General features: G+C 51.1%; 1 protein-coding gene across 3 annotated transcripts in view; it reads right to left on the bottom strand.

Annotated features, from left to right (window-relative positions):
* The window catches only part of HPSE2 (heparanase 2 (inactive)), a 110623-nt gene that overhangs the window by 13409 nt on the left and 83914 nt on the right, over positions 1-13300 (bottom strand). For 2 of the 3 annotated variants that reach the window (XM_064663030.1, XM_064663032.1), the window contains 4 exons: positions 11784-11831; positions 4427-4520; positions 1717-1823; positions 484-598 (listed from right to left, as the gene is read on the bottom strand). In XM_064663030.1, coding sequence (XP_064519100.1) covers positions 484-598; positions 1717-1823; positions 4427-4520; positions 11784-11831 — 364 coding nt within the window. The remainder of the gene's footprint in view (positions 1-483; positions 599-1716; positions 1824-4426; positions 4521-11783; positions 11832-13300) is intronic. The other variant, XM_064663031.1, reaches the window with a different exon arrangement.

Genomic DNA, 13300 nt, shown 5'->3' with positions numbered 1-13300 from the left:
CCAGGTGCTTCTGAAGAGTGAGGGATATTGTGTGGCACTGGTGAGGACCGCTGCTCACTGTCAAGCTAGGAATGCTTTTCACCTTCGTTTCTAGAGTGCTGAAATCGAGTGCTGAGGCTCTAGTCTGGCTTCCCCCAGGCCAGCTCAACACTAGAGATCTGATTGTGTGCCCCATGCTATGTGTGATGGTCTTGCCATATATGTCCCTCCAAATCCACAGTCTGCACTGGCCCCCCCCCAGTGGCACCCGCCTCCCTCCTGTGCTACCAACCCTGGACACTAGATGAAGTTTCAGAGGTATCGCTCTCCCATCTGCCACCAACATGTTACACTTGACATGAACTAATGTCTTCTATTAACACTGCAAGAAACAGATCTGGAAAATTCATTTTCCAGCAGAGTTCAGAGAGGCCACAAGGAGAGAATCCCTCCAGATGTGCAAGGAGAAGCCAGTGCCAGCACAACGCCCCTGGGCAGACCTACCGGCAAGGGGTTAAAGTTCTGGTCCACCAGGTGGTTGTGGCCATGGTCGAGGAAGGAATGCCGCACCACCACATCGATGCCCTGGCTGGCCAGCAAGCCCAGTGTGTTCAGCCACCTGGGGACAGAGTGAACAGAGTCAGGGCACCATGGAGAGACCACCATGGAGGGATGACCTGGCCCCAGTGGCACAGCCACTCTCATGCATCTGACCTGATGTCTGCTCCAGCACCTGAGCTGAAGCCTTCAGATGGTTTTGTGAGCTGGGTATTAACCAGCTCCCACTGTCCTTGCCCCGGAAAACCTGCATGCCCCACTGCAGCCACCTCTGCCTCAGCTGTGCTCAGCTTGCGTGTCCCAACACCGCTCCTGAGCCCCTGCATGCATCCCAACGTCTCATCCCTGTGCCCAGAGCCCAGGGTGTTCCCACAGCTTGCCAGCACTCTACACCCACTGTCCGAGGGGGGCAGACTGGACCTTTGCACCAGCCTGTCTTCTCACACCCCCTGGGACAGGTCTCCAACCCTTACAGCCCTGATATCCCACGCATGTCCCTGTGCTTCCCTGCAAAGCCTGGATAATTTTCCTCCATCTTTTTTGATCATGGCCAGTGCTGAAGATCTGAACTGAGGCTTTGCAGTAGTATGTCCAGACCATGGGACTGTACCAGTAACGAGTCCCAGGAGCCAAGAATGGTTGTATCTTCAAAGGAGAGAAAACAGTTTCCAGAGCTGAGCCCTGACATTCCCCCTGAGCCCTCTCCCTGGGTAGGTGCCCTGGGGGTGAATGCATGCAAAGATGAGTGGCTGCAGCCTGAATCAAAAACACAGAGTGGTAGCAGATCTGGGCAATCCCAAACTGCTGAGGCAAGCCTCTTGGGATGCCAGCCCTGGGATGCCACAGCTGGCATTCTTGGATCACACCTCTTGTCCATGCCCATGCCCTGCAGGCATGGTACCAGTGTGGGATTTAGTGTACTTCCCTCCTTACTCTGCTTCTCTGAGTATGCCAGAGGCTGGATTACCTACAGGAAAGCAGGGCTGAGGAGGGGTAATAGGGATACAATGGAGAAAATAACAGTACCTAGGCTGCCAGGGACTACTAAGGGGGGTTCAGGGGTGCATGGAGCTTGCCCTCTGTCAGCTGCAGTGGCTTTGCAGCACCTGAGCCTGGTGCTGCAGCCCCGCCAGAGTGGGGGTGGCAGTGCCCTGGTGCTGGCAAGCCGGCGTCACTCACAGGAACCCGGCCGCATAGGAATCGGAGAGGTTGTTCATGCCTCCGGCTGAGGTTGTGCCAACACCTTCCAGCCAGATCTTCTTCCCTGGTGTGTACGTGTTCACTACCTGCACAGGAGACAAAAGAAACCAAAGTTATTCTGGCGCACTTGTGATTTAAAGCCGAGGCATACATTTCCTGTCCTACACCCTAGGAAGACTTATGGAGGCCTTTGGTGATGGTGCTGCTGGGCAGTCAGTGCCTGCCTGGCCCTGGCATGTCACTATGTGTCTTCACCATAGTTTGGCGATGGGAGACTATTCCTCACTCTCTCCTGCCACTGCCACATACCCACTACCCATCTTCTGGAGCTCTTCCAAACATGCCCTCCCAAATGTGCTCTCATGCTCCCAGTCCTGGACCCTGCTCTTCCCCTATAACCTCCCTATGCACTCCATCCCATATACTGCCCTCCCATGTCACATTAGCTCTCCATATCCCCATGCAAGGTGGCTGCCAGCCATGGGGAGCCCCCGAGCTCCAATGGCTCTGCAGTGTGGGAGCACTGGGTCGTGTACTGGAGCCACAAGGAGGAAAGGCAGACACCCAAAGAGAAAGCCATGGGATTCCTCTGGGCATGGATAGTCGGTCCCGTGGCTGAGCAGGGGCTTCTTTGCCATCCGAGGGGTCCATGGCACAGGTGGGACATGCAGATCCGAGCATGCTGGGCCACCCCTTACAAGGCTTCAGCCAGCAGTGCAGACACCTGTGAGATGCCAGTCGGGACAGCAGGGCTCAGATGGCCAGAGCTGCCCTCTCCTGGCATGAGCAACCTTCTGCACCACGCAACACCCTGTCCTCTCTCTTGCAATCTCACTTCCCCAGGCTGGGTGACAAACTTCAGCGACCAGATGTCTGCGAACCCAGAGGCCCCAGGAACGCTCTGCGCAGCCTGATGGATCCTGCCCCATTAGTGAGGAGCGCTGGAATGTGCTGGATGGACTGGGATCCCTCAAAGATGTTAAATACGCCAGCTCTGGGCTGCCTCCCACTCACAGCCTGTGAGAGTCGACAACCCTGACTGAAGCCCCAGAGGTGTTGGCATCCTGCCTGTAATTATCTAAGCCCGCCACCTTCCCCGGTCGGAGAGGAAGCAATAAAACAGGGAAGTGGACAAGTCCAGCTGCTCTAATCAGCCCCGGCAGGATGCAGGGACTCAGAGCCAAGCTGGAGGCTATTAGCACCCAGTGCTGTGCTTTTGCTCAGCCACACTGGCATTCCCAGGAGAGCCCTTCCCCAGCCCTGCCCTGTGCAAAGCCAATTCTGCCTCGTGGGTATGAGGGTTCCCTCAACCTGCATCAAGGGCAGCTCCTTGCTGCTTCTGGTCTGGGGACGGATGGGGTCCCACTCCCTTCCCAGCAGGTTCCTGACTTGCAGCAGAGGTGGGACACATGTCACCACTTTTCATGTGGTATTATACTCTCAGAGGAAGCAGGGTCAGCTGATGTCTCTCACTTGCCCCACAAAGATCCCACTGACCACCCTGCCATGCCTCCCAAAAGCAGGAGGATCATCCACATACATGGATGATTCCCAGCTTGTGCCAGAGGACTCAGAAAGCGGCTTCTCTCCTCCAGCTTTGCTGCGCCGACCCTCTCATCCCCTTTCCCAGGGCCTCTTTCAGTTGTTTACTCATTCTATGGTTTCTCCCTGCAGGAATTACAACAGTGAGACATTGTGGTGAGTGGTATGATTTGAAAACCTAGACAAGACAGATGGACAGACACCTCCTCTAGTCCCTAAAGCCTTTCCCACTCACTAGGTGTTCCTTATTTCTTCCAGGACTGACAGCTGAGCGTGTCAGTCACAGCTCTGGCCCCCATATCAGCTGAAGCAGGGAGACCCTGAAAAGCCCTTGTCACCTATCCCAATGTTAGAGATGTGAGCTGGGTCCCCTGGACCAGTGGGGAAAGGAGCACTCACTAGCCAGGCAGATCTATAGACTCTGACACCATATGTCAGCAACAGCTGGGTTTTATGACACAGTCAAAACATGATCATCAGGGAAAAAATGCAGTTGTTCATAATGGTCATGAATCTCCACTAGTGATAGTCACTCTGGGAATGCAACTGTCACTACTTTGCAAGCAACATTTTCAGGCACTGTGAACAAGTGGGGCAAGATATGGCAGTAGGAGACCCCTCCTGAGCAAGCTGGGCACCGGCGGTGCTTGGGATGGTTTGGTACTGCCTGACTGCTCACTCATCCCCTTGTCCTGGGAAGCCAGTTTCAGAGAACACCCTCATTATATGCTGTTCCCTTCAGGAACAGACAGATGGGACACTCAAGCCAGTCAGCTGCCTTAGCACGGCTTTGCATGTTGTCTCTGCCCCTGCCCTGTGCCTCCAGCCTGCATCCCAGCACACCTGCACAGCCCATGCTGTGCTGCAGCACGTGGCCGCTTCCCTCACAACCTGCCACACATCCCACCCTGGGACCAGGCATTGTGCTGCCTGGTCTTTTCCCCCATCCCTGCATGAGGGCTGTCTGCATTTTGGCTGGGAGCACAGCCACCCCAGCAGCCATCCTCCATCCTCCATCCCCACCCCATACCAGCTCCCCTGGGAGTGCATCAGCGCTGAGCCCTGTACCTGACCATGAGCTGTGCCATGGCCAGGCACCACAGGCACAGTGTCCCCTCAGCCCTGCAGACCCTTTCCACTCACGTACTTTCTGGATTTTCCTGATCTGGTCAGAGAGTGTGTCTAACAGGCGTGTTTTCAGGAAGTCCGTCACTTTGGCCACCCGACCATCAATGTAGTAACTGGAAGGAAAATAAAAAGACGAGGATCAGACAGCTGGGAGTAGCTCTGCCCCAAAACCATGCCCTCCTTTCCTGCTGCTGTACCACGCCAAGAAGCCTCCTTTGCTCTGGAGGAGTCTCTGCTTGCACCCTGTCCTGCCCTGGCCCTTCAGCCATGCCTGTGTCTGGCAGATGCTTCAGTATCCAGAACAAGGCATAAGGTGGACGCACCCTAAATGCTGAGCATCCTGCACTGCAGGAATCATGGAAAGTTTTGCAATTTCTTAACTTTTGCTGGTGAAATTCTGGGAGCAGAATGCCAAAGGCTGGGAGCAAAATGCCACCTGCAAAGGCTTTGCAGCCCCCTCACACCATCTGCACCTTTCTTGCTTGCTCTTCCAGCAAAATCTGCAACTGATTCCTCCACTCAAGAAATGTTGTGGCGGTTACCTGCAGAGGAAATCCTGCTCTCACAGAAATACCTTCTGGCCTGGGAATGCCAGGGAGCGTTTCCCATACATGGGGATTATTCCTGCTCTCCATGTGCTTGCTTACATAAAGCATAGCTATAGTGCTGCCCATCTCTATGTGAATCATCTAAGTGTGAGAGGAAGGCTTTGGAATGCCTCAATACTGCCTCCTGGCTCCAGGCCATAAGGTGAAGCAATCTGTCCCAGAGCGCACTTACCCTGTGGCTAGAGGTAATCCCAACCTGCTCCTTCTGAAGAAGTGTCTTGAGCTGTCATCTCTGCCCCATGCAAGCAGCAGTGGCAGGTTTTGCACATATCCCAGAGGCTCCTCCCAGCCATGCAGGTACCCCAGGATGCCTGCTACAGCGTGCACTGGCACACCCCCCGGAATGGTCCTTTAGCTGATAAATAGGTTTTGCAAGAGAAGCTTTCTGAACCTTCTCCCAGTTCTGCAGTGTGCATCAGCTGCTCAACACAGTTAGCCCCAGAGCGTGTCAGAGCCATGTTGGGGGGATGGAGGGTTCCAGGAATTACAGCACCTGTGACTATGCTGGTGGGGCTAGTCATTGCCTCCCATCTCTCACTGGAGCTACATCCACTCAGAATTCACCAGAGTTACACAGGCCCTTTTCCTTCTCTGCAGACCTCAGTGCAGCCATGAGTGTTAGGATACCTAATGGGCTAAAGATCTGGGGTCTGAAGAAAAGTGAATTCACCTTTCCAGGGCTGCTTTCTCCATAACAGGCATCTCATCTGCAATGGTGAGCAGCTGTAGCAGTCGTAGTGGCTCCTTCACTTGGGTGCTGGAATGCAGGAGCATCCCAAAGGATGCTGTGGGCTAACTCAGCCTCAGCCAGAGCACCTGGCACATGTGCAACATGCACAAGTGCTCAGAGAGGATTTTTATGTCTCACTGCTCCAAGTCGCTAACTGTCCCAGAGCAGAATTGCATTACAGGCTCAACTTGCAAATGCATTAAACAAGAAGAACCTCCCCTGTCAACCCTCCCCCAGGTGTGCGGTCCCAGCTGCATCCCCAGAGAAGTACAGAAACATGCCAGGCACATGCCAACACTGTGTAACCGGGGAAGGAGGCAAGAGCATATCTGTATGTCCTTGGTGACTGAAAGGTGCTAAGGGCAGATATTAACTCCAGGGAGGATTTAGGAAGCGTTCAAAATAATTTTGATCACTTACACACAATTGAACCACTGGCTGCCGGGAGGAAAGCAGATCTGTGAGCAGCAGGCAGTGGTGGGGTTTACACAGATTACTTTTTAAGACAAAATTACAAAGCAGTGGACTCTGGGGAAGGCAGATGTTTGGATTTTAGCACGGCACTTAAAAACAGAACAGAAACTATTTTTCAGACTGCTGTGGACTAAAAACCCCATCACCTGGGCCAAAAACTGGCTGAAAGGCAATAAAAGGGTTGCATTGACAGGTAAAAGATGGAGTTAGAGTTACCTCAGTTTGTGTATGACCTGTCCAATACATCAGGCTTTGTGCAGGGTTTAGCTTGTCAGCACAACCCAATATGGTCTTGGAGACCAGGATAAACCCCTTGGAGAGTAAAGACAGTCCTATACCTCCTCATTACTTCATTCAAGCACAAGGTGTTCTCTGCCCTCCAGGGGACCACATGGAGGCAGGCTGGGAAGGTGCTGCTGTGCTGAGCACAGCCCAGACCCTACAGGGATCAGAAATACCCGGGGATAGTGCCATGGTCACATTCTTTTGACAGCTTCATTAACAATGCAGAGAAACAGAGACTGGTAGAGGCATGAAGGGCAGAAGTAAACCTGCTTCAGTCTCAGGAAATCTTGGTAGCCTATCTCCTGGGAGAGTGAGGAGGGGAACACCTCCGCTTCACGTATTTAAGCAGATCATGAAGGCAATTACAAACTTCAGTAAGATGGCAAGGATCTCTTGCAGATCTGCCTGATGAGTTCTTGGTCACCAACAGGTACTTTCAACCTCCTCAAACTGGGGAAGAGGGAAGATGGCATCAGTTGCACATGGCTTGCGAGGAAGAGAGAGGAACTGAGGACTGCAGCGATACCTGGCTATTCAGGAATGGGTGAGCTGTTTCCAGCTGTAGGCTTCAGATCGTTGAGATGAGGGCACATCCTTTTGGAAACCTTAACCATCAGTAAAGGCAGTATACCAATCCACAAAATGCAAACAACTGTCAGGCCTTTAAAGCAGGAGAAGAGCTCATTAGGCGTGGATTATTCCCAGGAGCAAAGACTGCAGCTTTGCTGATATTTACAATGACTCAGTGCACTTGACTTTAAAAAAACACCCCTAAAACAGTCACAAACTCTTCAACCTCCAAAAAAGCCAGCAGCAGCTGCAGAGAGCTCCAGTGCTGACAAGTACCTCCCCAGGCAGCCAAGATGAGCCAGCCCCAAGGGTCACGGTATCCACAAGCTCCTCTCCTGGTCCGGCAAGGTCTGAGTGCCAAAGGACATGAATGGACACATCCTTCCCAGCATGGGCAGGAGTCTCTGGCAGCTGAGGCTCTGCAGAGGCAGAGGACATGTAGCTCATGGAAAATCTATTCCTCTCCAACACAGGCTGACAGACCTGTCAGTGGTCTGGGTACGGTGCAGCACCAGAATTGGCCCCAAAGCCTAGGAGACATCAGCATGCTCACCATGGGCACTGGCTATGCTGCACACAACTCCCCAGTGACTCCTAGAGAAGGACTGTGCCAGGCAGCAGGGCAGGGCACTTGGGCGATTCTGGGGCTGGCTACATGTCTCTGTCCTCTCACCTCCAGGTCTTGTGCTGCATTTAAAATGGTTTTCTGGAAAGATCTACAGTTTGCTGCATGGGACCAAAAAGCATTGCCCCGCATATAATGAAGGCAGTGCACTGATTCTTGGGCAGCTGGTTTCATTTACTTTCTCCTTCATTTTAAAGAGAAACCTTTGCCCCTATTATCTGACCTCTTCTTCTGTTGCAGTTAATTACATTAAAGCCCACTTCCCAAAGCTCAGGAATTTCCGGATCTACTTTGTTGCTTGCTGCTACAGGAGGAGTCTGCTAGGAATTAGAGCACCTGCCTGCTGGGGATGCTAAGCAGGGAAGATCCCCACCTTTAGCATGACACCCTGCAGCCACTACAGCTGTGAAAATGTGACACCTCTGCTGACAGATGGCCCTGATCCAAGAACATCTTCACAAGGAGAGGGCAGAACCCCCATATGCAGCACAGGACATGGGGCTGCCCCACTGCACCCACTGGAGAGGAGAGGCAGAATGCGCCAGTCAATTAGTAAGTGCACTGATGAAGAAAGACTGGGGGCTGCTCTCTGGCCCAAAGGCACAACTCACAGTCATGCCTTTCTCTGCCCCCCGACAACGTGCCTTTGCCTCTCCTACCACTGGGAGCCAGCCCTGGCCCATGCCATCTGCCCAGTCATGCCCTGGCACTGCCTGGGACTGTGCTGGTGGCCCAGGCCATGATGCTGCCAGGGACCGTTCCCTCCATCAGACAGTGAAGAGGATGAAAGTCCAGTGGGCAAAGCTGTGGCCTGACCAGGTTTATTTACAGGTGGAGATGGGTCAGGAATTCCTTCATCCAGCTCCTTCCTCCAGGCACAACCTCTGAAGACACTGCACTCTGAGCTCCCAACAGGCTGATGCGAGCCCATATATATACCCTTGGTATATGCATTGGTGTGTGTGCACACGCTGGGCAACTGGAACCTGTGGGAAATCTGCCCTATGCTACTGCTTGTGAGCATCTCCATCTGCATGTTCAACATGACTAAGTCAGAAGTCACCCAAACCAAGCCAGCCAAAAGCATTTTAAGCAACATATCACACATGCCTGTGTGTCTGGCATCTCTGATTTGCCACATAGGACAAGTGACTTTCTATCTTGGAAGAAAACATGGCATTCTCCAAGAAGCCACAGGAACAGATGTCCACTGACTTTGAAGGTGCAAATATTTACTTTGCCTGTAAGTAGTAGGGATTTGTGCTTCAGAGTCAGCATTGCATAAGAATTTACCCATTAAATATGCCAAACCCGGAGTTCTGTGCAAGACTTCAAATGGAAAACCAGTTGTATGGACTGAGGGAGTATGCCCAGGGCGCAGCTGCAGCTTTAAGTGGGCAATGAATCTTCATGATGTGTGAGGACACCAGCGCAGAGCAAAGAGATGGCTGTGGGGAGGATTCTGAGCAGTGGAAACCCACATCCAAAGGTTGAGGGGGTCTGCAGTTACTCATAATCAAACATAACAAACGAAATCACCAGTGAAATGACAAAACTCTTGGAGCCACTGTCACAACCTCCTTTAGTGTAATTCCCCGAGCACTTCGAAGCCATTCACACAACCCTCTACAGCAACACTTTACTTCTGAAGGAAGGCATATATGCTCAGTTACTTATCTAAGTGAAACCACATTCAGAAAGGCTGGTGAGGCTGCTTATTTCCACCCAGTGTCTCTTTTCTGTCAGATATATTTCAGATAGATTCTATTTTCACACAGAGAACAGGGATCCCTGCAATATATTCCCTTCTCAATTCCCTTTCTGGATGCAGCACAGACTATTCAAAGGAATAACAGATTTGACAAATTTATAACCAATATCCCAGGAGAATGTTAGGGTCTGGAACCAAAATATTCATACTTGAAGTTAGACAGCAGTTTAGTTTCCTGCTAATAATTTTCTTCTTGGATACAAAGGAACTTGTTTTGTTTTGTTTTGCTGTTTGGAGCAGAGGGATGAGACACTGTTTTGACATTTATTCATAAACAGTACAGAAGCCCAGCTCGAAGCTGTGGCTATTGCCAGTCCACACAATCGCATACGGGTGCAATCTCCAGAGCTGCAAACCCTGGCTGGGGGAGAAGCAGCTCCTATGCTGCAGTGGAAATGGGTAGCAGGCAGCAGCTCAGCTCTGCCAGCCCTCGTGGGGAGCTGCATCAGTCCTCCTGCTCACAGGTTGCTGCTTCAGCGTGGCTGCTCAGCACCAGAGCCTATCAGCACTTCCCACTGATCCTAAGAGAAAAGGTTTCAAAGCAGCCGTGCAGGCAGATTCCCTGCACACCAGATGAAACTCCACATCTGAAGCCTGGAAGTTTGTTCCTTTAACTCATCCAAGGGCTTGGCCCAGTGATCAAGTCTCATTGCAGAAAAAAATTCCTGGACTAAGTAAATGCGATCAGCACATCGTGTAATCATGAAAAGCAAACTCCCAGCAGAGAGATAGATCATCATTGCACAGCATGAGCCTGTAAGTAACACAAATTCTGCTCCAAATCCTCTGCTACCCCACTGTTCCCATTGCAGCAAGCTGCTGCTGCCTGGCAGGGAAGCTCGAGGAGCTAAACGCCCAAGCAAGCAACATCGAGGCAAGCCAAGCTCCAGGAATGGGACTTACTGGGTGCTGGTCATGCCTGAGGCTATAAACCACCCTGAGATGCCAACAGATGCTTCTACAGGAGCCTCCAAGCTTAACACACTGACACACAGACCATGGGTGCACTTTCAAGAAAACCTCATATCTTAAAACCCACCAAGCTCTATTTAAGAGCAGGTGTCCAAAAGGCCTTTACAAGAGGTGGACTTTACAAACTCTGCTGCTGCACTTCAGCAAGGCAACCCGAGCACCCCATGAAGGGTCACTGTGAAGAACCAGCTTGGGTGGGCAGCACACACAAGCACAACTTGGACCTGAGACCCTGGCTCCCATGCTCAAGGCCAGTGTCCTGCATAGGAAGTTTAACCCAGCATGGCAGCAATTCAGTTTTTCTGAGAACAGGGTGGTCTCCCCACAGTTTTTTTGGTTCAGTGAATCCTAGTCCCTGAAATGTGTCCGAGGCAGGAAAGAGTCCTGCCTGCCCCACAAACCCTTTTGCTGTGGGTCAATGCTGTGCTTGCACACTGCCTCATCTTTGCACTGACATTTGCACTCCCCCTGCAGAGAGTCACAGCCTGCTGGGGACCCTAACTCTGGCCACAGCATGCAAATTGGGGCAGGTAGAAATAAGAGGAGGAAAGAGACATTTACGAATTTTCCCTCAAATAAGAAAACCTTTTCCTCTACTTTGTGCTTGTTATATCAGAGCTACAGCTCAGAGTTTTGATCTTCTGAACTGCAGCACTTGTAAGAAACAGAAGGAAAGTCAGGTATAAGCATCTCTCTGTCAGCCCCAGCTGGGCCAGGATCTTCATCCCCTTTCCATTGATATTTGCTCCTGGGGCTCCACCTGCAGTGTAGGACACAGCTGTGTGTCTGTGGACACCCTTACAAAACAGAAAGGGGACTGGGGCATTATATATGAACACTGGACTGAGCTGACTCTCCCTCCTCTGGACCAACCAGTTTAGCTTCATGCCAGCAGGCATGAGGAGACAGTGATTGGGGTGAATGGAAAAGGGCTTTCAGATAGTCCCATGCATCTGTCACATGTGGCTTTTGCCTTCCTGTTTTCCCTACTCAGGCCACCCTCAGAGCTGCCTGTCCTCCTAGCCACCTCCAGGGACTTGGGAGTCCAGTGCAGAGCCCTGTTTCCAGTGATCTGGCAAGTCAGGCATGCAGGTAGTGTGTTTTTAGCCTGTGTCTCAACTGGAGAGGTAAAGATTAACACATCCAGTCCTGTAACTGTTTGAGAGGCTCGAGAAGGAAGGGCAGAGCCTCTTTCACCTATTTAAATGCAGCAGAAGAACAGAAGAGGTGGCCGTAGCACATCTGCCCCCTTTGACACCCAGAGAGGGCATGAGCTCTGTCCTCAGCATCTGCAATCACTACACTTAGTGTTGGAAAGTAGAAGGAATGGTGAATACCTACTGTTGCCAGGTAACAGCATCCACTGTGCCTCCAGCCACTTTCATGAACCTATGAGAAATAGAGGAGGAAACAACATAAGCCCAGTGTTGTCACAGGGGAAATCCTTAAAAAAACCAATGCCCATCCTACATGACGGGATACAAAAGATGGCAACTGCACCCACAAATACTTTCTAATGAAGCCTTTGTGTTCTTAAATGGAAGGAATAAATTCTACTTAATACAAATGCTTGTAGCAAGCACAGCAGAGAACAACAGAGTGAAACCCAACTTGCAGCAGAGCTCTGGGCATCATTTTGGGGCAGGTAGAGAGAGCTTTCAGACAGCATTTCAGGAACAAGACCTTGAGGCATGTACTAAGTTCTATGACTTTAACAACTCTCAATAGCAATTAAAGAAGAAGTTTTAAATGTCCATCTTAAAAGCAGATACTTCTTCCCCTAAAGTGTCTTTAAGCTGAGGAGATATTTGCCTGGATTAAAGCAAGGACTGGAGAAATGGACTAAAATGGAAACAAAACCCAGCAAAGCTATTAGATGCAAAAGTGCCACCTCCAGCTCAAGAAACTCATGAGTTCTGGAGGAAGGGAGCAACAGCTGGACAAATACTGCTAAATGCTTTCCTTTTTTTTGACTCTTTCTTTGGCATTGGCTATTAGCAAACTGATGGGATTCTGACCTGGGTGCACTTTTGGTTTGTCCCATTCCTATAACTGATGACAGCACTTCAATGGACAAGGCTAAAGTGAGTTATTATCTAGGTATTAGTCTCCTGATGGCTTCTGACTCGACTATCTTTAAGAAATACCCATCTTCCAGACATCTCTCCTATTTGAGTCAGACTTGAGGCTACACAAGTATACCTGCTTACACTGCTCATCCCAAAACCAAGGCAATTCCTAATCTTGGGGACCATATGTAACCTCTGCAGCAGGAGCCTGTAGCTGCAGGGGTGCCTCCCTGGCTCCCTAGTCCAGCAATCCAAACTGCACCTCGGGAAACTGCAGCTCCCACGATGAAGCTCAATCAGTTCTTATATTCTTATGTTTAGGGGCACAGATTTGAAAACACATAAAGGCACACACTGACTGGACAGGCACGTTTTCTGTGCACGAGTGCAACGTGCACTGCATGGCTAATGATTTTGGAAGTGACAACGTGCACACATGACAGGAGACATTTGCTTGAGCAAGTGAATATGCTGAGAAAGGAAATGATGCTGTATTTTCTTGGGCTGCATCTGATGCACGAGGATCCTGGGAACACAGCAGGAATGTCACCGCTGTCTTGACTCCACAGTACACAGGGATGAGTGGTGTTGGGTCCAGCGACCCCAACTTCCCCAGGAAAGCCCCCTGACCAAGGGCGAGGAAGGAAAGGGAAGGTTTGTGAGGAGAGATGAGACCTTCTATCAGACTAGTTGTCATGGCAGGGACAAGCAGCAGCTTTTCGGCACACGAGCCTCTAATCAGGTCTGAGGAGCAAGCAAGCTTCAGGCTAAATATAGCTTGGAAACAAT

The sequence above is a fragment of the Pseudopipra pipra genome, chromosome 8 (genome assembly GCF_036250125.1).
Source record: "Pseudopipra pipra isolate bDixPip1 chromosome 8, bDixPip1.hap1, whole genome shotgun sequence".
Classification (NCBI taxonomy): domain Eukaryota; kingdom Metazoa; phylum Chordata; class Aves; order Passeriformes; family Pipridae; genus Pseudopipra; species Pseudopipra pipra.
This window is presented reverse-complemented; position numbering and strand designations above follow the sequence as displayed.